Below are 27,503 nucleotides of genomic sequence, written 5' to 3' on the forward strand. Positions count from 1 at the left end.
TGGCGGGAGTGGGGGTGGAGAGGGCATGGCCGCCGCGCGCCTCCCAACTACAAAGCCCAGCCTGCCTCGCGCACCCCAATATTCTGATTGGCGGCGGGTGCTGGGGCCGCGCTGCATCCTGGAAGTGGCCGTCCGTCCCCTCTGCGCCCCATTGTGTCTGCGCTTACCTTTTGTCTTGTACCTAACGGAGGGACGGCCTGGAGTTTAGTTTGGGTGTATACTTGGCTGGGATGTTGTTCACTGATGGACTCTTCTAGTACCAGGAGGGAAAGTCGGGAAATGTTGACTTGTTAGGTTGTAGAACGGAAAGACATACTCGACCCAAGACAGAAACCAACAGATTTAACGGAAAGAAGCGCTACACTTAAGTCATTGTAGTGACTTATGTTCCGGTTCCCTAGGATCACCTCATCAATTGTGCAATAACAGGCTCCAAGCATGGTTTTCTTGGAGCTTGCGTCAGTTGATTGCCTCATGCCTGAGTGAAGACGTGCGGATGCGAGGGGAAGAAAAGGTCCAGAGCTTCTCCAAAGTGCATGCCTGCAAGACACAGACGTGTGCATAGCAAAACGCGCTTACTGGGTGGGTTTCTAAGGAATCCCGAGGAGAAATCTAACAATGAAATACTATAGTCCAGTCTTTTTTTAATTTGCACAGTGGGACGGGAAATTCCAAGCCAATGGATGACTTCTCTGTTGTGAGAGGCTGATCTCACAGATAATAATTTGCTTTTCGAATATTTAGTGCAGTGGTCCTTGGGAGGGAAGGGCTAGGCTGGAGGTCAGACGCAATTAACAACGGTTTTCCCGAACTCGGCCCACCTTATGCTGCTGTGTCCCTAGACCTAGACATCCAGGATTTAGGGAAAGCAAACTCAAAATGTACTACCCCCATCTTTCTGCGTGATCTGCACCTTTAAGCTTACTACTCCATTTCAAAGCGGACCCTGGAGGCACCGCCCACATCCGTCTAACATCACTTCCTTCAGTGTTTGGGAGAAAGAAAAAAAAGAAAAAAGAAATCTGGGAACCCGAGGGGTTGGCCTGAGCGGCGATAGGAGAGCGGACCGGACCTGCTGCAGGGAATCCTGTGTTCTTCAGTCCCGTGGCCCTGTGCAACTACCACCATGGAGATGTCGCTTCGTTTCGAGGCCACCTGTTTGCTCTGCTGCAGTTTCCTGCTCCTCATCACTTCTTCAGATGGTCGCACTGGGCTTGGAAAGGGTCAGAACTCGTTCCTATCGTTATCTTTACCGACCTCGGGTCCCCTTCTCGTCCTAATACTCTCGCCGAATCTTAGGCCACACCAGATTTCTTTTTATCTTCTTCCTCAGCTGCTCCGGGGGGATTTCTTGGGGTAGGGAGTACCTACGTGGTGGGAGAGGATTTAAGAGAGGGAAGTTGTACTTGAAGGGCGCTCTTAATTCTTGGGTTTGTAGAGATATGGCCCTTAAATTAGGACTAGGCTGTTTAAGAGTCCAACACGTGTAGTATTGGGCGCTTGGGGAAACTTTCTGGAACTGTCCACCTTTACGCCTGAAGAAATAGGGTCTCTGGTGACTTGTGTGTGTATCGGAGATTACCGCTTGGGTTTGAAGATCTCACCACCCCCAAGACCCAGCTCCCGACTACCCGGGAGATACAGAAGAAAGAGCCAAATGAAGGCGAGGTCTTCTGCTAGGTTACCGACAGTTGTCTCTGGTGTAGCTCAGGTACTGTGTGGAGGAAACGGACTTTTTTAGATGGAGGCATCAGTGGTTATGAATGAAAGTTAGGAAGTGTGAACCCTCTACTCCATGCTGTTACCTACATCTTTCTAAACTTGAAAACCTTCTCGTCAGTTCTTTTTTGAAAGCTGAATTGGCTAACTGGATGAGATGTAAATGGATCCCAACCCTGCTTTGATTATTACTGATCTTACTGTATGGGTTCCTCCTGCCCCTGCTGCTGTGGTGGGGTGTGTGTACGTATGTGTGTGTATTTAGTGTGGTATCTGCCCACGTGTGTGCTGGTGCATGGCACACATGACTAGGCCATAAGTGTTTGCCTCTTCTGCTTGTTCTCCACTTAGGAGACAGGGTGTCTCATTGAACCTGAGCTCACCATTTAGGTTAGCGTTCCTGTGAGTTCCTGGGATCCCAGTGAGTTCCTGGGATCCCATCCCCCATGTCTGGAGTTACATGCATGAGTTGCCATGCCAGACTTTTATATGGTTACTTAAAATTTGAACCCAAGCCCTCTTGTCTTCACAACTATTCTTATCCTCTGAGCCATCTCCAGGCCCAATCATACTGTTTTTAATTTTAAAAGATTTATTGTGTGTGTGTGTGTGTGTGTGTGTGTGTGTCTCTGTGTATGTGTGTGTGTATGCATGTGTGTCTGTGTGTGTGCCCACGTGTGTAAATGTATGGTCCAAGTAGACCAGAAGAGAGGGCAGTTCCCCAGGAGCTGGAAGTACAGGCCTGACATAGATGTTGGGAACCTCTGGAAGACTAGCATGTACTTTAACTATTGAGCCACCTCTCTATCCTGTTTATTTGTTTGTTGGTTTGGTTTGGTTTTTCAAGAAAGGGTTTCTCTGTATAGTCTTGACTGTCCTGGAACTTGCTTTGTAGACTAGTCTGGCCTCGAACTCACAGAGATCCACCTGCCTCTGCTAGGATTAAAGGCACGTGCCACCACTGCCAGGCTGTTGTTTTTGTTTCTTTTTGTTGGTTTGGTTTGGTGTTGGTCTGGTTTTTCGAGACAGTGTCTTTCTGTGTAGCCCTGGCTGTTCTGTATCTTGATCTATCGATCAGGCTGGTCTCGAACTTAGAGATCCTCCTGCCTCTGCCTCCCAGGTGCTGGAATTAAAGTTGTTTACTACCACCATCTGGGCAATGAGTCTGAGTAGAAATTGAGTAGACCTGTGTTAGTATTGATTTTTGATTACCAATCATATTTTGGTCATTGACTTGGAACTAGAGACGTGGCAATAAAGAGAATAGACCAAGCTCTTGCTTTTGTTGGGTGTGTATTCCAGTCAGAAAGAGGGTGAGAATAGGCTAGGTCATAACAGATTACTGAGAGAATTTCAGCTTTTATCTTATAAACGTGTGGTGGAGTAAGAAGTTAAGCTGAGGAGGGCAAGGGAGCTGCTGTTGACTTGAGTTAAGAAGGTGAGAAAAGGCTTTTCTAAGGTGATGTGTGGATGTCTATCTGTAAAGGATGTGATACACAGCGCAGTGAGTCCTATTGGGTCAAAATGTTTCAAATATTGGTAATCCTGCTGTAAAACAGACTGTCCTATGTATAACTTACATTATAGATTCTATGGATTAAGATTATATCATACTTACCCCACCTCAAAAAACAAACAAACAAACAAACAAAAAAACCAAGTGCTTCCTGAGGCCGGAGTTCCCAGGATTTCTGACCAGTATTGTTTCTTCTGGGATGTCTAAGGAGCTCCAGCTCTTTCCAGAAGATGCCTTGGCTCTTTGCAGAGAGGAAAGATGGAGTGACCATCCTTCCTACCCTCCCCCAACAGTTTTCACTGTGAAGAACAAACACAGCAGTGTGGAGTGTGCACTATACTGGGATCATTAGGGCCTAGATTTTAATCTTGGTCAGGTCGTTTAGCCAGCTCTGGTCTTCCCCTGGTGACTACTTATTAAGGGGGAGGTTGGGCTAGAGATGTGTCCTGAGGGCCTTACAGCTCTAACATCCCAATGTCTGAAAACACTGTTCTCTCAAGACTAGAAATCGCAAATGTCTCACCCTTGAAGAGAAGCATGACTGGCGTTTACTTCTCTGCTGCCTTCAGGCACTGCTCTGTGCCTTTTTTCCTACAGCGACTATTTTCATTCTTACAGTAACTCTGTGAGATGGGTGATATTTTTCTTGTCATCCCCATTTCACAGATGAAGACTCTAAAATGAGGCGTTGGGAGTTAAGAGGACAGCAGCAAGATGAGTCCCAGAGCCCATGTCCGCACCACTGTGGCCACCAGTGTAGAGGAGGAAACTAGCTGCTCTCCCGCTCACAATAGAAATCAATGATTTCAATCTTTGGAATTAAAAGTTGGCACAATAACACTCCATGCCCTGTTTTCAGCCACAGTCACGTCAGGAGACATGTTTTTGTTAGCTGTATTTAGCGTTTATGCAAACGATAGAGGTTCTGAGCTGCGATTCCAGCTCAGCCTTCTGACCACAGACCTCTCTTGGCCAGGCTGTTTGTTGCTCTACCTTTCAGGTACAGTGTTCCCTGTCTCAGCCTGGCTGCCAGCTCTGACACTTGACCTCTCGTTATTTAGTTTTCACCAGCTGGAGTGTGGGTTAATGTTCTTCTAATGTCTTTAACATGGTTTTTAGGACAAAGCTTGGACATGGACATAGTGTCCAATAGTGGGTTTGGAAATGGCTTTGCCTGTGTTAGGCATCGTCTCGGGAAAGAGCTGTTGGCGCTGGAGCCTTTAGCTTCCTTTGCAGATACCTGGCATGAACTGTCTTGCGGGCGACACCTTAGGAAACTGGACTGCCTTCAGAGGTTCCGAGCTGCCGTGGCCAGGAGTATGGGTGCTTAAAACTGTCCCTGTATAAGTTCTTTTTCAAGGGGAGAACAAAAGCAAAGCAAAACCCCCGCAGGCATTGTAGAGCTGAAGCATTCTCTAGGTACATTCCCTCGTTCATTTATCTGGGGTTCTCGAGGTGCATTCCCTCATTCATTTATCTGGGGTTCTCGAGGTACATTCCCTCGTTCATTTATCCGTTAACCATTGTCAGTGAGGCAGGAAGCGGAGTGAATGGCTCTGACTGTAGATGCCACCACCTGCATTCCAGGCCTAGCTCTGCCTCTCACAGGCATGTAACCCTGGGCAGGCTCTTTTACCTGAGTTTCCTTAACTGTAAGAAGAAAGGATAGAGTTAGCACTTCATAAGGTTATTTTGAGGAAAAAATAAATTAATACCTGTAAACAGTAAACAGATTTTAAAAACCGCTGTGCTTAACAACACATTGTCAGTATTGGTTTGTTATCGTAAGCGCTTACATTTTTCATCTCCTTGCATCTCTGCTGCATTCAGGAGAGCTGGTTACCTCCCGCCTGTCTCTATGGTTGCTCTTTTAATCTAGCCATTGAAGTTTTTAAAACCTGAGCAAACAAAAGAGGGGCCTGAGAGAGGGCTCAACAGAAGCACTTGCTGCACAAGTGTTTATACTTAGGTTTGACTCTGGAACCAACACAAAAGCGAAAGTAGAGAATTCACTCCATAAAGTTTTTCTCTGACCTCTACAAAGGTGCAATGGCAGGTACTCCCACGTGCACACTTGCACGCATGCAGTAAGGAAGAGAAAGGAAAGATAGAGCAGAAACTACAGTTTACATATGTGCCCTTTCTCCTTCCCGTTTCCTGTATTAGCACTGACACGTTTACTCCAGTTGATATCACAATTAAAGGCTGGAACGAGCTCTGTAGACCAGGCTGGCCTCGAACTCACAGAGATCCGCCTGCCTCTGCCTCCCGAGTGCTGGGATTAAAGGCGCGCACCACCACCGCCTAGCTACATTTCACTCTTAGTGCATGTTTTGTACATTTTGACAAATGGAATGTTACTATTAATTTGCCAGGGCTGCCATAGTAAGTACTATAGATCAAGTGGGCCTCTATTTATCTTGTTTTGTGTTCATGTGTGTTCATGCATATGGAGGACGGAGGTCAACCTCAGGTATTGTTTTTCAGATGACAAGCCACCTTGTTTTGGAGACAGGGTCACTCTTTGGGACCAGACTTAGCTGACTGGCTAGAAAACTCTAGAGATCCCTGAGTCTTCGCCTCCCCAGCTTTTTACATGGATTCTGGAGACTGGAGAGGGTCTCATGCTTGTGTAGCAGACGTTCTACAGACTGAGCACTGCACTGGATGGTTTTAACAACAGAAGTTTATATTTTGATGATTCTAAAGGCTTGAAACCAAGATCAAGATGTTGGCAGGGGTGGTTTCTGCTTTTATGACCCTCTTTTCTCTACTAACATGGTCTTCCCTCTGTATTTAATCTCTTCCTTCAAGAATTAGTGTCAACTTCATCACTTCTTTAAAGACCATATCTTCAAGCAGTGTCGTATTTTTAAGGCACTGAGGATTAGAACCTCAACATAGATAGGGAGAGACATTATACACAGTTCAAGCTGTAACAACCAGGATCTGACAGTGCACTATAGTGTTACAAAATAGCTGCTGGTATCGCAAGCCCACATTACGTGGGTTCTGGGGCTCAAACTTTACTGCCTGAGATAGCTCCTCAGCCCCTACATTTTTTGTTTGCTTGTTTGTTTTTGTTGTCTGGTTTTGAAATGGAATTGAATGAATCCAGGCTGGCCTCAAAACTCAAACACACTTAGTATGACTCCAAGAACAACCTTAAACTTATGATCCTCTTGTCTCCACCTCTTGAATGCTGGGATGGCAAATGTACACATGCTACCTTTTCCTGATTTAGATTTGACAGTTTCTTTTGTGATCCCATGAGTTATTTCTCTAAGCACTTCATTTGTAGTTTTTGTTCTGTTTTGTTTTTAATTCTGTGGTCGATAAGCTTGTATCTAAAGTCCTCATGGTCTAACTCACTCTGCTTCTGATGATTTGTTTGTGCGCGTGTGTGTGCATGCATATATGTGTATATGTGTGTATTTAAAGCAATTTGTGGATTTATGGTGGTAAACTCACAATGGTTGTTCATTATTAACTACCTTAGAGCCCTAATTCCTAGGGAAATGTTTCCCTCTAGAAAGGTTTCATATTTACTGAAGGTGGGGGCAGGTGGGGATGAACTGCATTTTGGACCTAGGATTCCTCTAGTTTTCTTTTGTGAGTCTCAGGCTCATCTCTAGTTTGCCACATCATAGTAGGTATTTGCTTTTGGGGCGGGTGGCCTCACCTCTGCTTGTCCTTCTGACTTCCGGCTTACTTTGTGTTTGCAGAGAGATTTCCAGTGTTGCAGTGAGTCTACTCTGAAAGTCCGTTTTATCTGGGATGTCATTGTGTGGGTGGGTGCCGCTGCAGGCTCTTTAGTCAGGCTTGCTGCCAAAGCAGGACCCCATTGTCCAGGTTTGAGGCGTGTGAGTAGTGATGATAAACCTTCCAGCCCTGGGCATCCTCCCAAATTCACTCTCAGTGATTCACTCATCAGGATCAAACTTTGGACCTTAGGCCGGTGACACTCCCCCTCCCCCTTGGCCCATAGCCCATGCTGTTGACATGGGAAAATGATGATGGTTAGTTCGGATATTGCTCCTGTGTGTTAACACTAGTGAGTTTTTGTTCCCCCGTGGTAGAACACGGATAACAATTAGATTGTAATTCATTTGGGGGAAATAAATTTCTGAAATACAAAGGTAGTGACTGAAAAGGCACGAGGCTGGATGTGAAGTCCCAGGTTAGCAGTGAGATAACCTGGGCTAACTTGTTGGCTTCCCAGAGCCTCAGCTGTAAAGAAAAGCAAAAGCTACTCCATACACTGATGTTCATATGCTGACTGTGTTAACGTTTTTCTAGTTTTTGTTTGCTATTCAGCAATAAGCTTATGAGAGACAATTATTATAGCGATTTGAATCCTGAGAAAACGGAAATATAGAGAAGGGAAGTAGTGAATTATTGTCAAGGTAACATGAGTTGGCTTGTAAAATATGCTGTCCACATGTTAATAATAGCAGACACAAGGAACATCACAGGAGAGAGGGCAAAATGGGTAAAGGCCAGAGGGTGGGAGGGGATGCTATGAAATGCTGTCTTCTGGACATGACATAGCAGTTGTACCTTGAACTCAGCATCTGTGGCTGTCTGCAGAAGGGTCTCACAAGGCCCCACTCCCCTGTGAGGAGAAAGAACCGGAGTTGCCACAGGACACACCAAGACTGAGTTCGCAGCACAAAGGAGATTTATTTTGTGCCAGATGGACAAAAGGCAGGGTGTAAGAGACAGAGACAGGAGGTAGATGACAAGAGAGAAGAGGAAAGGGGCCAGGGGGTTGATGTTTGACCTGGAGGTACAAAAGACAGCCTCTGGCTGGAGAGGAGACAGACATGGCCCGCAGGCAATGACAGTGTCTAAAGGGAAAAGGGGAAACCCTATGTTAGGATGAGTTGGTTTGTTTTAATTGGGCATGTTAATTAGGATTTTAAATTAAGAATATAATAATTTTCTTACTAATAGAGTTGAAAGGGAACTTTTGATTGCTGGACTTAAATACTTTGATAGCTGGACCTTGGTGGACAGCCTCAGGAGGAGGAACTGGCCAAATAAGGGAATAGAACTTGGTGACTACCTTCAGGAATGTAAGCTATGGCTTAGCAAGGAGGAGAAAGGTGAAAGACAAAACCTGTCAGAGCCCTGTTTACCTTGGGCTTGTTAGAGCCCTTCAATAGATATATAACTTAATGGTTGCTGGAGAAGGCGTCATTCCTCAGTGGTGTAGCCATTAGTAAGGTGCCCTTGCTCAAGTAAATAACCTCCCAGCCAGGCTCATGCGTGCAACCCTAACTAAATGGGCACATACACAAATAGGAGGAGGACTTACTAGGAAGAAGGGCGTTAGTGGGAGGGGAAAGGATAAAAGAGGATAATAGGTACATGAAATTTGAAAAAATAAATACGTTTAAATCCTCGTTTGTATAGTGGTGAGTATCCCTGCCTGCCACGCGGGAGACCGGGGTTCGTTTCCCCGACGAGGAGTAAAAATAAATAAACAAATAAATAAATAAATAAATAAATAAATTTAAATAAATAGCTATCATTATGATCACTAACATTTTCTGGAGAGAATATAAGATTTTCAAGAACTCTTATGGAGTACTTGCATGTGTACTGCTAAGTGCTAGGGAAACAGGAAAAGATGCAAGAGGGGAATTCCCCTTGGAGTAAGGAACATGGACACAAATGGTAACGGATGTCTGGGAAATGTGGGGGGGGGGATGGAGTGGTTTGAGAGCAGGCCCTATCAGAAGACATGCTCTCTGGGCTTTCTGCCTCAGTGCTGAGCTGGAGGCTAGCATGGGGAAGAAAGGCCAAGGTGGACCAATTATGAAAACGCCTGGAGGGGAGAGAGAACAGTGTTCTGGGTAAAGAGGCAGAAATGCTTCTGTCTTGGGTTTTAAGAAAAGTGTAGAGTTAGGTTGCAAAAGTGAGTGGATGTTTCTGTTTGTTTGTTTGTTTTTAAGACAAGGTCTCTTGTGTATACTTCAGCAGTCCTGGAATTCTGCGTACACCAGGCTGGCCTTGGAATTCACAGAGATCCAACTGCTTGCTCTTCTCCCTGAGTGCTAGGACTAAGGGTGTGCACCATCACACCCAGCTAGGTTATTTGGGATTTTCAAGTTGGGGTTTCTCTGTGTAGCCTTGGCTGTTGTCGAACTCTGTAGACCAGGCTGGCCTCCAGCTCTTACAGATGTGCCTGCTCTGCCTCCAGAGGGCTGGTATTAAAGGTCTGCGCCACCACTGCTCAGCCAGGTCTTATTTTCCTATTGAAGCCTTTGTAAGTGCTTCTTTTATCCTTGGAACACTAACTCTGAAAATTTTCTTATTAAGCAGTAATGTAATTGAGAAAGATCGTGGGGTCCAGGGAGGTGGGTCAGTGGCTAAAAGTGCTTATCACAAGTCTTGTCAAGCTGAGCTCAGTCCCTGGGACCCACATGGTGGAAAGAGAAGGACAACTCTTTTTCTTTTCTTTTTTTAAGAAAAAAATTTTTTTTACATTTATAAGGTTGTATTTTTTTTAAGTGGGTTATGGTGGGGAAAGGGAAGAAGGGGAGAAGAGTAGAGAGAGAGAGATAAACGGGGTAAGGGGAGAAGGGAGAGACAGAAGCTGCTGAGAGAGAGAGAGAGAGAGAGAGAGAGAGAGAGAGAGAGAGAGAAGAAACAAGGGCCAACCCTTGAAGATTGTCCTCTGATTTCCACACAGAGGCTGTGATATATGAATGCCCAGATAAATAAACGAACATAGTTTTAAAAAGAAAAAAAAATCTGGCAGAATTGTGGAAATGACAGTTGATGTCCCTACCTGAGCTCATTTATTAGTTCCTTATATCAATATTCAGAGGTAGAAATTAGTGTCTTGACTTTCTAGATGGTAAGGTTGGCACTTAGATGGCTTCATTCAAACCCCACACACTTAATGGGAAGTGGAGTTCTAGATCTATGTCTTTGTGACTCTAAAGCCTAGAGTCATTTCAGTGATGTGCTCTCTGTTTGCGCTGTAGGACATTTTCATTCATTCTTACAGTACCATTGGCCCAGCATTTCACGTCATTGTTTAATCTCCATGACAATCATTAATTAGACGGTGTCTTCTCCATTGAGAGGCATGGAAAAAACAGGCTTGGGGAGTGTGATGATTCATGGTTTATACCTAGAGAACAGTAAGCTAGGTGTTGAGCGCCAGGCTCTTAGCAGAGAAAAGCTGTTTTGTTTTTCCTGTTTATGGCACCATTACAAACGCGCCTCACTTCCTTCTGTGCCTATGTTCTGGATGTTTATAAGGCTCTTTCCTTCTAGGCTTTGGAGATCATATTCACTGGAGGACGTTAGAAGACGGGAAGAAAGAAGCAGCTGCAAGGTATAAAACGTGGTGTCGTGCCATTGACAGTGACAAAACTTTCTAGCCATTAGCTTAGCATTGCTTTCAGGTGAAGGGCCATGTCAAGGCCCCACAAGAACTAAATAATACTTGGGAGGCAGAGGTAGGCAGATCTCTGTGAGTTCGAGGCCAGCCTGCTCTACAGAGCTAGTTCCAGGACAGGCTTCAAAGCTACAGAGAAACCCTGTCTCAAAAAAAGCTCAGCATGTACTATGTACCGGGTATTAGATAATCTCAACCAACTCATTTAGTTTTCGCATTTCCATGAAGTATATTCCTTTGTTTTTTTTGTTTTTTTTTTTTTTTTAGCAATCTGAAATTAAGCCACTCAACAGTTAATTTGTCCAAGATCACAAGTTGGTATAAAGTAGAGGTGAGCGTCCAACACCTCTTTAGGTTCTTTAACTACAGAGCCAGTGCTCTCAACCCTAAGTTATACGGCCTACTAACCTAAAGCTAAAATGGTGTTGTGTTTCAGGTCTGTGTACAATAACCCAGAGCACAAGGCCTGGGGGAGGAGGCGGAGGCCGGGAACTGTCAGTTTTACATGGATGGGTTTATTTAGTCTTCACAGCCTCTGAGATTGGTACACCTAGGAAAGAACTGTTACGTTTTATAGAAAAGAAACCGAGATACAGAAAAGTGAAGCTACTGTCCAGTATTTAAACTGCTATTGAATGGCAGAGCCAGGACTTTCATTTCTCTACTAGTGTACTGGAGACTTACTCTGCCCCAAAGTGTGTGTCCTCCATGATATCACAATACCGGCACAGACATGCTCACACACTTCTACACCTACCTAGCTAGTAATTGCTGTTCCAGAACAGATCCTACAGCCTCTTGACACTGGGGTCTCAACCTTCTGCAATAGAATTGCCAAATTTAATAATAGAAATAAAAGATGCCCAGCTAAATTTATATTTTACACAAAGGAAAATAGAATATGTCTATGCAGCTTAATGCGTTTTTTTAAAAAATCTTAAATTCAGATTTAATTGGGAAATCTGCATTGTATTTGACAACCTGTCCAAAATGAAAATTCCCATTAGTCTTTCAAGTTAAATAAATAATCCTAGGGGGCTGGAGAGATGGCTCAGTAGTTAAGAGTACTGACTGCTCTTCCACAGGACCCAGTTTCAGTTCCAACACCCAACATGGCAGCTCACAACTGTCTGAAGATCCAGTTGCAGGGGATCTGACACCTTCACACCAATGCATATAAAGCAAACAGTCCATAAAAAATATTAAAAAATAAAATAAAAATAATCCGACCCAAGGATATAGCTCAGTGTTAGGGTGCCTGCCTGCATGAGGCCCTAGCCCAGCACCCCTCTCCAAACAAATAGAGACAAATTCAAATATCAATCAAGTTCCAACGAGTTTTCTGGGCATCTTTCCACTTCTATTCTTCACACTAACATGGCTACCTGTAGCATTTTTTACTGTGTGTGGGCACTTAATTCTTCCAGTTAAGACCCTCAATTTCCTTAGGGGAACAATTTTATGTTCATATCATATTACGGAAAGATGTTGACGATTGAAATAATTGTTGTGAATAAACATTTACTAAGAGGTACTAGCTGTAAGAGAAGTCCTGACTAGAGATGCTTCATTTGTAATTTGCTCTCTGTGTGCTAAATGTGGTGCTAGTAATTTTGTGGGATGCCCATTAAATCCTAATTAATGGGCATCTTTGGCGCCAGGGCAATCATATTTTCTTAGACCTATAACGTGGTGTAAATAACTGATGCCATCTAATCTCCCTGTCTCCTTTCTGAGAATTTTGGTCCTTGAACTGGTTGGTTTGGCATTCCCGTTTCCATAGAAACAAGCGCACTTGTAGGAAAACAGGATGTTCGGGTTTCACTTCCGGTTCACGCCGGAAGTTGACTCGGCCGTCCGCACATGGGTGGCCCTAGGGAAGATGCCGCTCTTGGTGTTTTGCGGGTTGCCGTCGAGCGGCAAGAGCCAGCGGACAGAAGAGCTACGCCGGGCGCTGGCCGACGAGGGCCGCACGGTGTACGTGGTGGACGACGCCTCGGTGCTGGGCGATCAGGAAGCGACGGTGAGGGCGTACGGTGACCCTGCCGGTGAGAAGGCGCTGCGTGCAGCGCTGCGGGCCGCGGTGGAGCGCCGCCTGAGCCGGCAGGACGTTGTCATCCTGGACTCCCTCAACTACATCAAGGGCTTCCGCTACGAGCTGTACTGCCTCGCGCGGGCCGCGCGCACCCCGCTCTGCCTGGTTTACTGCATACGCCCGGTCTGGCCGAGCCCTAGACCTCAGGGGCCTGAGGCCGCAGAGAACCGCGACCCGGCGACTGTCAGTGTGAGCTGGAGGCCGCGCGCTGCGGAGGGCGAAAAACCTCGGGTGGCCGGCGCCCTGGGGGAACAGCGCCCCGCCAGCCTGTTAGAAAATGGGGCTGCCCTGCCGGCCCTCCCCAGGGAACTGGAGCCGGAGGAAATCCTGCAATCAAGTCCTCCAGCGGGTGTAACTCCGGAATCTGAGAAATCTGTGAAGCCTGCTTCCAGTGCCTTTCCTCCCGAACTTCTGGAGTCCTTAGCGCAGCGCTTTGAGGCTCCTGATTCTAGGAACCGCTGGGATCGACCTTTGTTCACCGTGGTGGGCTTTGAAGAGCCATTGCCTCTGGCTGAGATCCGATCTGCACTGTTCGAGAACCGGGCACCCCCGCCCCATCAGTCTACGCAGTCCCAGCCCCTGTCCTCTGGAAACTTTCTGCAGCAGCTGGATCAGGCCACGAACCAGGTGTTGAGTGCCGTGATGGAAGCACAGAAGGGTGCCGTACCCGGAGACGTGTTAACACTTCCTGGCACCACGGAGCACCTCCTGTTTACCCGGCCCTTGACCATGGGGGAACTGAGTCGTCTCCGTTGCCAGTTTATTTCCTACTCAAAAATGCATCCCAACAACGAGAACCTACCTCAGCTGTCCAATATGTTTCTAAAGTATCTGAGCCAAAATTTGCCCTAATAGAGGCACTGGGAGGCGGCGATGGTTCCTGTCTAAATTGCACTGTACTTCGTCCGGGAAGAATAGTGTGAAGGTCTACAGAGCCTACTGTACTAGGGTTGCTGGGGTTAACTGACTCAATTTCCTGGCCACCACTGTGTGTGTCACGCCTGTGTGTATAGCATAAACTAAGACATAGGAGTAGTAGCTCCAGAAGTCTCAGGTCGGCAGTTTTTCTTTGGTTGGACTCTGCCTGGGGATATTTGGATGGAGGAGAATTGTTTTAAGTCAACTGTGAGTAGAAGACGAAGATACAGTTTTGTAAGGCCCTTTCATATTACAAATATATTTGAGTATAGTACTTCTTGCTATCTATTCAGCATCATGGAACACAGATACGCTTTTTGTTCTGGGGAAACTGATATTTGTATAAGACAACCATTAGTTATTTCCGCTAATAAAAGTTTTCAAAGTTGTCTGCTGGACTCTTAATGTAATTTAATGTTCTCACTGTAACTTAATACTTTACATGAGTCGTGGCATATCTTTGGCTGATAGTGTTTTTTATATGAGAGGCTCAATTGCTTGGTCTTTATATTTTGGCACCTTCCATAGCAATTGTGCTTCATCGTATATTTCGAGGCAAGCATCACTAATCTTAATTTTGTTGGTAACAGACAGTAAATACTGGATTCCCGTTATCCGTATGATTTTTCAGACTTGGCTTTGGTCTTGAGTAATTGTTTGTGTGGAATGCTTAATTGGATGAAGGGTGGCCGTCACAGAGCCTGTGAGGATTAACTAGCTGCTGGGAGAAGGTGCTTTTGGGAGACTAGAAAAGTTAGTATTTGAAATGTAGCTGTAGAAAAATGGTCAGCAAACGTGTTCAGTCTAGATGACTCTTGTAAATGAAGGACACTGACTGCAACGTCCAAAAAGAACACTGGTTTGGGAATCAGTCTTTTTGTTAGCTTATAAATGACAGAACTTAAGTTTCATGTGGTCAGTTAATATCGGGAGTCTTGATCTTTCTGGGTGGGGCTGGGGATTGAACCCAGAACCTTGTACAAGATGGGCAAGTGCTCTGCCATTAAACTACATCACAGATTAATGTTTTCATTTCTATGAGACCATTAACAGTATCCACCCTAGATAAGTGTGTTGGAGTATGCTTGTAATCCTAGCACTCAGGAGACTGAGGCAGGAGGATTGCCATGAGTTTAGGCCAGTTCAGGTTACAGAGTTAGAGACCCTAAATCTAAAGTAAAATCACAATGAGATGGCCAGTCATGCATCCAAGCCTAACAAACAGTCCAACTTCAATCCCCAGGACTTACACCATGAAAGGAGAGGACCTCTGATCTCCAGTGTACTTGCTCTCTCCCTTCCTTGCTTGCTTGGTCTCCTTTCGTCCCTGGAGCGTGCAAGGCTCGCACACACTGAAATAAACATTATTACGGCAGGTGGTGGTGGCACACGCCTTTAATTCCAGCACTCAGAGGTAGGCAGATCTCTGAGTTCAAGGTCAGCCTGAATATATGTTCCACACTCCAGGAAATTACTTATTGGGGTGGAGGTCTCACTATGAACCCTTAGTTGGCCTGCAACTCATTATTTAGACCAAACTAGCGTTCAGATTCAGAGATCAGCCTCCAGACTGCTGGCATTAAAGCCATGTGTCATGATGCCTGGCTCATAATTGTAATTTTTAAAGTTTCTCCCCTAGGGTTTGTGGGGCTGTGTAGTTTAATGCATCATAGTTATGGTCACCTACATCCTGCCATCTACGTACACTTGTCCTTCTCATGTGGGTTTATAAGCTTTTACAGACACCAAAGTCAGAAGTCAGTCCATTCAGATTCTCAGTACGCCTGAGGTGAGGTAGATGGTAACCTAACGCTTACTAATCATGTACAATAGCACTGGTACATAGTGAATACTGTGTGCTTGATGTCAGTGATACTGTATGTGTGGATATAGGGGAGGTAAAGACAGCTGAGAACACCTTGTCTCAGGAATTCTAGGTGTAATAGAGAAGCATTTTACCCACTGAACCATCTCCCTTACCCTATTGATAATTTGTTTTGTTTTCGAGACAGGGTTTCTCTAGCTTTGGAGCCTGTCCTGGAAACTACCTCTTTTAGACCAGACTGGACTTGAACTCACAGAAATTCGTCTGCCTCTGCCTGCCGAGTGCTGGGATTAAAAGCGTGCGCCACCACTGCCCAGCTCCTATCGATAATTTTTTTCATATCAATAATTTTGTATCCTTATTTTATACTTAGCATATTAATGGAAGGTCTTTATTTACATTTTCAGCTATTATGTAATAATCACTTTGAGATACAGAAACATTCAAAATATAATCTGATGTTTTTCTCCTATTCCACCTTTTTTGTTTCTACTTTTAAAGTCCAACTGCAGGATTTATGGAAACAGAATTTACAGTAGTTTTTTTCTGATATCATCCATTAAATAGTTGGATTATTTTACAGTTGAAACCATACAACAGAAACATTTCTGTGCAGTACTCTGACTCAGTGAACTAATGGTTTTGTTAGCATGCTTTTGAGGGATTCTACTAGAATATAATTTCTTTGTTTTTAAGTGGCTTGCCGCTGATGGTGATCATCCATAAGTCTTGGTGTGGAGCTTGCAAAGGTAAGTACAGTTGTTCCCCCCTGACGTTAGGCATGAGATGTCAACATGTTAGTGTTGGTGCTGCCAGAGCACTGCTGATTGAAATACGACGGGGGATGGGAAGAGTAAGATGCAGTTACCTGGTATATGGAGTTAATTGTGTTAATGTCTCTGACAGTACATCTAAGCAGAAGCTGGAATTCTGTACAGAGGGATATAAATAGTTTAGGGAAGGAGAGAAGCAATCAGAACTGGAGGATACTTGCCTGTGGCATGTATTCTTTCTTCCTGCCATGTTTAGAAAGAAGTACAGTTGGGCATGGCAGCTTCCGGTAATCCCAGCACTCAGGAAGCGGAACAGAAGCATTGGCACAAATTAGAGGTCACCTTGGACAACAGAGTGAATCCCTGTCTCAAAAATAAGATAAATAAGAAGAGTGTACAAGCCAAGTGCTGTGTATGCCTGTAATCCTAGACCTTGGGAACCTGACTCAGGAGGATCAAAAATACAAGGATGGCATGAGTTCCACGAAAGACTTTGTTTTTTCTTTTCTTAAGCTTTTAAAATTTTAATTGAGTTTTCTTTAGTACCCATTTTATTTGTTTATATCTTATTTTGTGCATGGGTGTTTTAGCTGCATGTATGTGTGTGTACCACACTTGTGCTTAGTGCCTTCAGAGGACACAAGAGAGTAGATTCCCAGGAACTGAACCACCCTGTGGATCCTGGGAATCAAACTCGGGTCTCTGCAAGAGCAGTGAGGGTTCTTAACCACTAACCATCGCTCTGTCCCAGCATTTTATTTGTATTTATTGTATGGGTGTTTTGTTTTGTTTTGTTTTGAGACAGGGTCTCGTGTAGCCCAGGCTACTCTAGATCTTCTGCCAGGGTACTGTGCATACTGAACAAGCATTTTACTAACTGAGCTCCACTCCCAGCCCAAGAGACCCATAACAACAACAAAAACAAAATAAAAACTTAGAGGTGGTGTTGGCCTCCTTATTCCAGCACTTGGGAGGCTGGAATCTGAGAACTCCAGTGAGGTCCGGGATAGCCTAGGTCTCAGTGTGAGGGTCAACGCCCTCCCCCCAGCAGCTACTAACATTGGGTTCCTTTTTCAATAGAAATTAAATTGAAATATAACTAAAAAGCAAACTGTGAGAGCCATGAGATGGCTTATTAAGTAAAGACACTTGCTGCACAAGTCTGGCATCATGGGTTTGATTCCTGGAACCCATGTAAAGATAGAACCGACTCTGCATAGTTGTCTTCTGACTTCCATGTGTGTTATATGGCACATGCATACACACATATACACATACATATATTTATATAATATATAATTTATATATACACATAATTTGCAGTGTGGCGGTCAGAGTACAACTGTGGGAGTCCATTCTTCTGCCGGGTTGGCTACAGGGATTGGACTTAGGTCATCAGGAGTGCAGTGGGCATCCTTACCCACTGAGACATCTCTTCAGCTCATAAGTATTTTTTTTTCTTTTTGCTGAGACAGAGTCTCACTGTGTAGCCCTGGCAATGCCAGAACTTGCTACGTAGACCAGGCTGTCCTCAGCCTGACCGACCCTTCTGTTGTGTCCTTGATTAAAGACTTGTGCTGCCACTCCCAACCCCCCATTGCTCTCATCTCATAAATGAGAGTCCCAGTTGGGGTCACATCACAGTACAAGTGCTAGAAGCAGGGTGAGCATCTAGGTGCCCAGTTCTTGTTTTATAATTGCATTTTTTTAAAAAAAAAAAATTTTGTTTTTATTACTAATTAGTGTTGTTTGAGACGTGTCTCATTGGGTGGTCATGGCTGGCCTGGAACTTGCTCTGTAGAAAAGGGTGGCCTGGAACTCAGAGAGATCCACCTATCTCTGAGTACAGAACTCTGAAAATAAAGCCATTATGCCTGGCTTTTTCCTTTTTTTTTTCTTTCTATCTTTTTTTGAAACAGGTCTGTTACACAGGTTGGTCTTAAACTCAAGTAGTTCAAGTTACCCTTCTGCCTCCATCTCCCCAGTAGCTGGGTCTACAACTATTGTGTATTCTGGGGTTTTTGTTTATATTGTTTGTTTTTTTAATTTTAATTGTTTTTTTGTTTTAATTGTGTTTGTGCATGTTGAGACATGTACATTTGTGTGCATGTGGAGACTGGAGATCAGCTTTGAATTTTTTTCCAACTGGTTTCCATGTTTACAATTTCATTTTATTTATTATTGTGTATGTGCTCACGTGATGTGTGGGTGAATGCCAGAAGACAACTCTGATGTTCGGTTTTCTCCTTCTACCTTTTCATAGATTCTGGGGATCAAAGGTTGCCAGGCTTGCACAGCGGGGCCATATTGCTAGTCCCAACTTTGTTTTTTTGAGGCGAGGTCTCTCAGTGGAATCTGGAGCTACCAGATTAGGTGATGCTGGCTCAGCCAGTCCCAGAGATCCACTTATTGCTGCCTCCTGGACCTGCAACTTCATGCTACTGTGCCTTGCTGTTTTTGTGAGTGCGGGGAATTGAACTTAGGCCCTCAGGCTTGCTTGCATTCAGCGCTTTACAGACTAGGCCATCTCCCAGCCCTCAATGCTAGGTTTTTAGATTTAAAAGTTTTAGTTATATGAGTTAGGTTAGTGAATACCTGACCTATCAATGGGAATTAGTGATGTTTATACTCATTAGTGTTTGGGTATAATAATGTCTCCTTCATTGTGAAATCTTTTCATTTTTTTTTCTCCCTAGCTTTAAAACCCAAATTTGCAGAATCTACAGAAATTTCAGAACTGTCCCATAACTTTGTTATGGTAAATCTGGAGGTAAGACTTCAAGAGTTCCCCCTCCCCATGTTCCCTGTGATCTTAAGGTATTGTTTTAGATTAGGTATAATGTGATCTGGGTAGAACTGTTGTTTTTCTCTTGACTACTAAGGCTTACATGAAAGATGTATTAGATAAGCCATCCAGCATTCAGAGAGGAGGCAGGAATGGAGAATTTGAATAAGTTCCTAAAATTTGGAGTCTTTTCATCCTTAGCGTTTGACTGTGATAGATTTTAAATTTTCATATAGCTCTTCTATAGATGGTCATATAGAGAGGCTACAACTTCTGAAAATTGTGACTCAGCTGAGCACCTACTACATGCTTGGCTGAATTAGCCTTTCCTGTTTCCTCATGGAGGCAAACGTACCTGATACAGAATTCAGGTCTTGTGGTCCTGAATCTTAGACTATCAAGTCTTAGGCTTAGAAGGGATTGTTTAGAGGTCGGGCAGTGATGGTGCATGCCGTTAATCCCAGCATTCCGAAGGCAGAGGCAGGCAGATCTCTGTGAGTTTGAGGTGAGCCTGGTCTATGAGAGCTAGTTCCAGAACAGGCTCCAAAACTACACAGAGAAACCCTGTCTTGAAAAACAAACAAATAAATAAAACAAAAACAACAACATCAAAAAAAAAATCCCAAAAACCCAGAAGGGATTGTTTAGGTCATTGGTATTGTTCCCATCTCATAGAAAGGCCTGAAATCAAGTGTGTGATTTTGTCAAACTCCTAAGAGCCTAATACACGAGAAAATACTGTGAGCAAGGTGTGCTCCCTTCCAGCCATACTCTTCAAGTGTGGCACCATGTAGCACTTTATCATGATGCTTCCAGACATGAGTTTCTTTAAAGAGATTGTTTGCTTAAACATAGGTCCAGCAATCTTCTGAACATGTAAAGAGGCAACATTGAAGCATCAAGCATGTAGTTAGTGGATAGCCCACTGCTAATTAAAGCAGTTTAAATAAATGCTATGTTTTTTAAATATACAATTTATTTTTATTTTGTGTTCATTGGTTTTTGGGGTTTTTTTCCCTCATGAATGTTTGTGTGAGGGTGTCAGAGGCCCTGGAACTGGAGTTACAGACAGGTGTGAGCTGCCATGTGGGTCCTCTGGAAGAGCAGCCAGTGCTCTCTCCAGCCCCCATAAATGACCCTATTTAATCCCTGTAATGGGAACCTTGCTGTTTATTTCCCTTGAACACTATCTCCTTACTTTCTGGGGTAAACTGGGTTTTCTCAGTCAAAGAGGACAAGAGGTCTCCAGTGAATTCCCAGCTTCAGGAAATGCAGTCACGGTGCCACATTATCCACTCATTCAGGAAGTACTGTGTGCGAGTCAGTGATAGCGGATTGGGAGTGCACGGTGAACAAAACAGAGTTCCCTCACTGGAGTAACATTCTAGCACGGGAAAACAAGCAAAGTGAAATACATCAGATGTTGTTTAAAGCTATAGCCGAAAGCTAAGGGCAAAAGAGATAAGATTATTAACAATTTAAAATAGGCATCTAGGAAAGAAAATTATATTTGACCAAAACTGAGAAGCAGAAAAGGGATGAGCCTGGTGGATGGTGGGGAAGTGTGTCCAGGCAGAAGGAGTCCAGAAGCCCAAGTTATAAGTGTGTCTGGTTTGTTGAGTGACGGTAATAAGTAGATTAATGTGGCTAAAGATGCCTGAACAAGGTAGAACGTGAAGTTTAAGAAGTTCTAGGGGAACCAGTTGGTGGTGGCGCACACTTTTAATCTCAGCACCTGGGAGGCAGAGGCAGGCGGGTCTCAGTGAGTTCGAGGCCAGCCTGGTCTACAAAGCAAGTTCCAGGACAGCCAGGACTATTATACAGAGAAACCCTGTTGAAAAACCAAAAAGAAAAAGAAAAAGAATAGAAGAAGTTCAACGGGGACATGGGCAGGTCACATAGAGCCTCCTGGCCTGAGCAAGCCTGGAATCCTCTGTAAGGCTTTGAAGAGAGGAAGAATATGTTCTCATCTAAGGATGATTTAATCTTAACAGGATGAAGAAGAACCCAAGGATGAAGATTTCAGCCCTGATGGGGGTTATATTCCACGCATCCTTTTCTTGGGTAAGGCAAACGAACCTCTTGGGTGACCCAGGATAAGAAGTTGGTAGAGAGAAATGTTAAGCATTGGAATTACACTGATGACAAACCCGAGTGTCCAAGAATAAGGGACCTGGGGCAGGGCAAGGTGCTGCATGCCTGTAATTCTACTTTGGAGGATAATGTGTTTGAGGCTGGCCTAGGCTACGGAGAGATCTTGAGGTGGTGGTGGGAGGAATATGAATGAGAATGAATGAACTTTCCCCTAGATAAAGAGTATGACCTCCACCAAGTCATTCATAGTCATTAGGACAGCGCCCCATATCAGAGGCACTACTAGGATAGATAGTTTCCACCCCTGGGTCTGTGCAGCAACCAGTGGAATAGCACAACCGGGCCGGTGTCTTTCAACATTTTTGTTTGTTTTGTTTTTTAAAGACAGGGTTTCTCTGTGTAACAGCCTTCACTGTCCTAGAACTTGCATTGTAGACCAGTCTGGCCTGGAACTCAGCCACACCTAATTCTACTGTCTCCCAGGTGCTGGGACAGGTGTGCACTACCACACCCGGCTTTGTCTTTCTACTTTTCTACAGTGGTAGCACACAGCTGTGGTCCCAGCTCCGGAAGGCAGAGACAGGAGGGTCAGGAATTCAAGGCCAGCCTCCACTGGAAATTTGAGCTGGGTGGTGGTGGTTCAGGCTTTTAGTCCTAGCCCTGAGAGACAGAAGCAGGGAAATCTCTGTGAGTTTGAGGCCAACCTGGTCTAAGTTCCAGGACAATCAGGGTTACACACAGAGAAATCCTGTCTCAAAGGAACAAAAACAAACAAACCAAAAAACCATAGGAAGTTTTAGGCCATCTCAGAATACATTAAACCCCATCTCAAAAAAAAAATCCAAAAATTGATATACTGAAAATTTTTTTTGCCAGATTTAATGGATGATATAAATAAAGAAATGTATAATTCTTGGGGGGGGTGGGGAGGTAAGTAAAAGGAATGGGAGGAGGGAAGGGAGTGGAGACTTAGATTGGTATATATAATGAAAAAGGATGGTTTGCTTTTAAAAAAAAAACAAAATGGAAAAAAAAAAAGAAATGTATAATTCTGTCTTTATCAAGCAAAAAGAACATCCAGGGAGGGAATAGCATTTGCCAAGGTACAGGATGGAAATGGTTAGCTATGTTCAAAGAGGCACATCGATTTTTTTTTTTTTTTTTTACGATTATAGCATGAAACTCCAAAGGAGGGTGGTGACATAATGAACTGCAGAGCTGGGTCTTGTCTCCTGAGGGCTTAGTGTACCAAATGGTGTTGGAATTACTGCAACCCTCTCCCCATTTGTCTTCGACAGATCCCAGTGGCAAGGTGCGTCCTGAGATCATCAATGAGGGTGGAAACCCCAGCTACAAATATTTCTACGCCAGTGCCGAGCAAGGTGCGGTTCTGAGGGGTGGGAGGCAGAATGGTTGAGCCCAGGCAAGGTTTGGGACAGGAGTCCTGCTCCGTAAGCCTGTCGGCTAACCATCTCCCACAGGACTAGCTTTTGGCGAGATTCTATAGCAGAAACAACTGAAAGATAAAACCGAGCCTTTCCCCAGCTGCTTAGACTGCAATGGGAGAGCTAATGACTGGCTAAAAGCTGACGGACCGAAGCTTACGGAGGTCGTTACTGGCTCCTGGCCTCGGTTAATAAGTCAGAGCTGGATTTGGTTTGTTTTGGTTTTCCATTGTGCCTGTACTGTTCTTGTAAGAATCCAGAGGATAAGGAATGCAAGCTGTTAGCTAAGCAAGTCAAAGCAGTTTCATAGATATTAAACAAAATGAACAGACAATATAAGAATTTGTCTGGCTCTGGCAAGATGGCTCAGTGGGTAAAGGCACCTGCTACCAAACCGGACGACCTAAGTTCAAAGGAGAGAACTGACTCCTGCTAGTTGTCCACTGACCTTTCCACAGGTGCTGTTGTATATTAGTGCTATTACACACATGCTCAAAATAAAAAATGTATAATGTGTCCCTAGAAAAACACAAAGACTATTCACACCATGAAGATGAGCGTGAGACTTGCTAGAAACAGGTAGCTTGCGTGCAAAGAGTGATTTGTAGTCAGCAAAAAAGGGAAAAGCGTATAACAGGCGGAGGGAATGGCATTAGGGCATTAGCACAGAGCGGAGGAAGGCTGATGTCTCTGCCTCTCTTTTTGGTCTCTTGGTTCTGAAGCACTGTCATTCTAGGGTTGGAATTGATGTCCTTTGTTGTCACTGTGTTCCCTCTCCCACCACCACCTTTAAAGGGTAGTCCCTGGCTAAGTTGCCATGGTATCACCTATTGTTAGACTACCAAGTCACTGATCACATCGTATTTGTCCTTGGAACTCTTATTCCTAGAGCGGAAAAGGGAAAAGATAGAGCGTTGTCCTGTGGGTAAGGAGAATGCACCCACCTTAACAGTGCGGGAACCTGGAAGTGGCATTAGATGCAGACTTTCCACACAGAGAAGGGCAGTGGGGCTTTGAGTCCTAAACTCGTGTCTCTCAAGATTCACCTCCTGTTTAGACTATGCAATTGCTTTTGTCTTCTCCACACTAACACAGTCCAAAGGTAAGCAAGCACAAGGCTTTTCCCGGAGTCCTCACAGCTGAGTTGGCATGAGACTGGAAACATTCAAACCTGGCTATACCAAAAGCATAAGTAACACATAAAGGAAAAAGCTAACTATATTAGCTACTTTAATGAGCACATATGGGTTTCCAAGAGTCCCAAGACAGACTGGCTCAGTCCAGCTCCTCCCTTGCCATTTTAGAGCTGCCACTCAAGGGCACTGACTTCACTGCCCTCCTGGAAGTGCAAATGAGTGCTTAGGAGGGATTCCAGAGATGCACAAGGCACGGTGTCCGCCTCTGTCTTTCCTTTCTTCCCCTACAAACCTGGCTTCTTCCATTGTAGTTGGTTAATAGTAACAATGACAAGCCCTTCAGTAAAGATCCTACGATCATTTTCTCTCGTAGTGTGCACATGCGTGCATGTTTACTCACGCCTCATTTCTCTCCAGGGAATGCGGTGAATGCAGCAGTCATCTCAAAGGCGTCGGAGGGGCAGGGCAGCAGGAGGGTGTTCCCTCTTCCCCTCTGAGTGTCACGTGAGCATGTGCAGTCACGATGGGGTCAACAGAATGCTAGAAGGCTAACCAAAGTAACGACTAGCATTTCTATAGATCTTACTAGTTTATGAAACACTTGTATTGTTTAATTTCCGCAACAGTCAGATGTCAGCGTTCTCTCATTTTGTAGACAGGAAGGGAAAAGAAAGACATGATAGGGCTGAAATCCAGAAGCAGATCTCGAGTCCAGGTCTTAGGCTCTTCTCATATCTCTCCGAGAACATTTGAAGTCTATGTTGTGCCATGTCAGGTACTAATGACGGCCCGTACTCACCCTGTCCCTTACCTCTCTTCAGTTGTTCAGGGCATGAAGGAAGCTCAGGAGAGGCTGACAGGTGATGCCTTCAGAGAGAAACACCTTCAAGATGAGCTGTGACATGAAGGAGTGTTCTGGAAGAAAAGCAGCAGGAATCCTGAGGAATCACCCAGAACAGTTCAACCACCAGGAAACCAAGCTTCTACCTACACCGGCAGGAGCTCTCACTGTGGAAGAGGCTTGCTGCTGAAGCGGGTCCATGCATCCAGCAGCATGGCCATGTCTTCTGCTCCCTCTCTCCTAACTAGCCATTCCTTTGAATGTAAAGGATAAAACTGTCTGGTACAAAACTTGAGCCACTTGGAGATTTGCTCCACGTCAGTATTTGCCTCCTTGCCCGTTTCCTCCTGCTGTGCTCATGCTGAAGTGAACGGAGATGGGAAGTAGCTTTTCTATAGTGTTTCTAAAGACGTCATTCTCCTTTTCTCTTGGTGATCATCCTGGGCTTCTTCCTCAATTCCTGTGGCCTTCCTTCTCTGTGCAGGCCTCCCTGCTCGCACGAATGTGTGTCACGATCGGCCGTGTGCTGGGACTCAGCCCCAGCTGGAAGCATGCTTTCCCCATTGCTGTTAGAGAAACCCAAACCTTCAAGCCCTGAGTGGAGCCATTTTGTCAATTCATCAACTGTATTTTTGTACTGGGGTTAAAACAAGAAAAGATAAGATATTAATTATTTCACTAAGCTTTAATAAAACTTTAAACAGAAAGATGCTGTGGCGGCCTTTCATTATTAGAAGGGAAGAAGGGCTAGAGGTAGCGCAGAGGATGAGGAAGAAAACTGGCCTGTACCAGGAGTCCTAGCCTCGGACCCCTGCTCATCCACATACATCCAGGTGAGCAGCTGGTGTCTCCTTTGTTGTTATTAAGGCAGAATCTTAGGCTGTCCGGGTGTCCTCACACTCTTGGGTTCAAGTGATTCTCCCATGCCAGCCTTCTGAGCTCTTGGAATACAGGTGAGAGCATCTCTGTACTTCTAAAGCCCAATTCCCTCTGCCTTCCTATCACTTTGAGCGTATCATAGGCCGTTTCTTTCCTGTGTTTATTGGTGAAAGACCTCCGGAGCGGGGAGACTCTCACTCAAGTCTCGGGATAGCAAACCCCCAGGAACTCACTAGAGACCGTCCTTGCTGCAATCACATGAGGTTTATTGACAGGACAGGAACCAGTGCACTGGGGCCAAAACTCATTTCCCATGCAGGGGTGGAGAGTTCGAGTAGCTGGGAGAAGGGGTATTTAAGGGAAGAAACCACAACCCAGTAGTCCAAAGGGGGTATGGAGGGCGTCATTGGAAAATTCCAAAAATACCAGAGATAATCAAAAGGGGGTAACTCCCTGTTTCTCAAGATTATTCTCAAGATTATAATCTAACTTTATCTTCAGCTGATTCCTGAAACAGAGTCACTGAACCAGCTAACCTAGATTTTTGGCTCTTCTCTTCCTATTAGATTTTTGGCTCTATTTTTCCTGCTAGAGGGGTCTGGATTTATCCGGTCTTTTATTGTGACAGCCCCGTAGCTTGACTCCTTGGCCTGTGATGTAGTCCATCTTTCTTGCCTTTCCCACACTCATCTTTTCAGAGCACTAGTCTGTGTCACTCCCCTGCTTAAACCTTTCCTACCTTTCCGTTCATGTTACTCCCTTTAACATGCTAAGACCTTTGGACTGCCAGGCATCTCCTACTTGTTTACTGCTTGCTCCTGGTATCCCTGGGAAAGGTGCTATTGTAACCTTTGTTCTACAGAATACTTTTGATTTTCCTGTATATGTGTGCATCTGCGCACATGTGTGCCTCGTATGTGCAGTGCTTGTGGAGGCAGAGGAGAGCGTCGGATCTCCAGGAGCTAGAGTTACAGGCAGTCAGGAGCCTCCTGACATGGGTGCTGGGAACTGAACTCTGGTCCTCTGGAAGAGCAAGTGCTCTCAACCACCAAGCCTCTTCTTCTCCAGCCCTTTCTCCATATCACCTGGCTGCTCTGAAACTTCCATGTGGACCAGGCTGGCCCAGAACTCATAGAAATCCATCTCTGCCTCCCAAGTGCTGTGATTAAAGGTATGCCCTACCATGCCTAGCAGGTAGGTCCTTTTTGTCTGTTCCCTTTATAAACACCAGCAAGCAGCCTTGTTTATAGAAAAGGGAATGTCAGAAGATGGAGTGGTTAGTCCTCCGGTCCCAGACCACATACACCAGATTCTAACTGCCAGGATCTGGTCGCAAACTCCTGGTCTCCCACCATGTCACCTCTCCATCCTTAGGTGACTCCTTGAAACAGTTGGTTTCAATCTGGGCCATAGTAGGACAAGGGATACATGGGCACAGAAAGTTTTTAGTGAGTCCATTTCTATACCTTAAGTTCTGAAAAATTAGCTCCCCAAAAATTTAATTGTGGAATTACCTCATGAGCCAGCAATTCCACTTAAGGGAATGTAACAAAAAGATTTAAAAATAGAATCTCAAGCGGATATTCACAGTAGCCTGAAAGTGGAAGCAACATGCCTATCAGTGAGTAGTAGATGGATTACAAAAAGGGGGGGCAGGTGGGTGGTTTCATTAGCTCCATCTCCAGGCGCCACATGGTGGGAGGTTCTTTGGCCTCTCATGACCATAGCCCCAGCTTCAGTAGAGCAGGCCTGGACCTCCATAACCTGCATTCCTGGAAGAGAAAGCATCCCTGTCTGCCAGGTCTTCAGCGGGGTCCTAGGAACAAACGCCACATACTACCGAGTTATAGATCTGTACTGATATGTAACAAACACCATGGCTGCTGGAGAGAGAAAAAGCTACAAACTCAGTGGCTAAGAGTGCTTGCTGCTCTTCCAGAGAACCCAAGTTTAGTTTTCAGCAGTCAGTCAGGGGGGTTTATAACCAGGGGACCTGATGATGCCTTTGCCCTGCAGGCATCTGAACTCATGAACACACACACACACACACACACACACAC

General features: G+C 44.9%; 2 protein-coding genes across 2 annotated transcripts; both read left to right on the plus strand.

The window, feature by feature from the left end:
* Window positions 1-86: 86 nt before the first annotated feature.
* Window positions 87-25,269, plus strand: Txndc12 (thioredoxin domain containing 12). Its single transcript, XM_005353560.3, has 7 exons — window positions 87-1,223; window positions 10,529-10,589; window positions 16,187-16,239; window positions 18,960-19,033; window positions 21,043-21,112; window positions 22,441-22,524; window positions 24,545-25,269. The coding sequence occupies exons 1-7, from the start codon at window positions 1,127-1,129 to the stop codon at window positions 24,622-24,624; spliced, it is 519 nt and encodes a 172-aa protein (XP_005353617.1). The 5' UTR covers window positions 87-1,126; the 3' UTR covers window positions 24,625-25,269.
* Kti12 (KTI12 chromatin associated homolog) lies at window positions 11,875-15,636 on the plus strand. The gene has a single exon (XM_005353559.3). It carries the CDS (start codon window positions 12,463-12,465, stop codon window positions 13,597-13,599), a length of 1,137 nt encoding a protein of 378 aa, XP_005353616.2. The 5' UTR covers window positions 11,875-12,462; the 3' UTR covers window positions 13,600-15,636.
* Window positions 25,270-27,503: the final 2,234 nt, after the last annotated feature.

This window comes from Microtus ochrogaster, chromosome 10 (assembly GCF_000317375.1).
Source record: "Microtus ochrogaster isolate Prairie Vole_2 chromosome 10, MicOch1.0, whole genome shotgun sequence".
Taxonomy (NCBI): domain Eukaryota; kingdom Metazoa; phylum Chordata; class Mammalia; order Rodentia; family Cricetidae; genus Microtus; species Microtus ochrogaster.

What these genes read in the sequence shown, in the direction of transcription:
- Kti12 (XM_005353559.3), top strand. Translation starts at nt 12,463, where the DNA reads ATGTTCGGGTTTCACTTCCGGTTCACGCCGGAAGTTGACTCGGCCGTC.
- Txndc12 (XM_005353560.3), top strand. Translation starts at nt 1,127, where the DNA reads ATGGAGATGTCGCTTCGTTTCGAGGCCACCTGTTTGCTCTGCTGCAGT. An exon ending in TCCACGCATCCTTTTCTTGG is followed by an intron (nt 21,113 to 22,440) that starts GTAAGGCAAACG and finishes TGTCTTCGACAG; the next exon opens with ATCCCAGTGGCAAGGTGCGT. An exon ending in CTACGCCAGTGCCGAGCAAG is followed by an intron (nt 22,525 to 24,544) that starts GTGCGGTTCTGA and finishes ACCTCTCTTCAG; the next exon opens with TTGTTCAGGGCATGAAGGAA.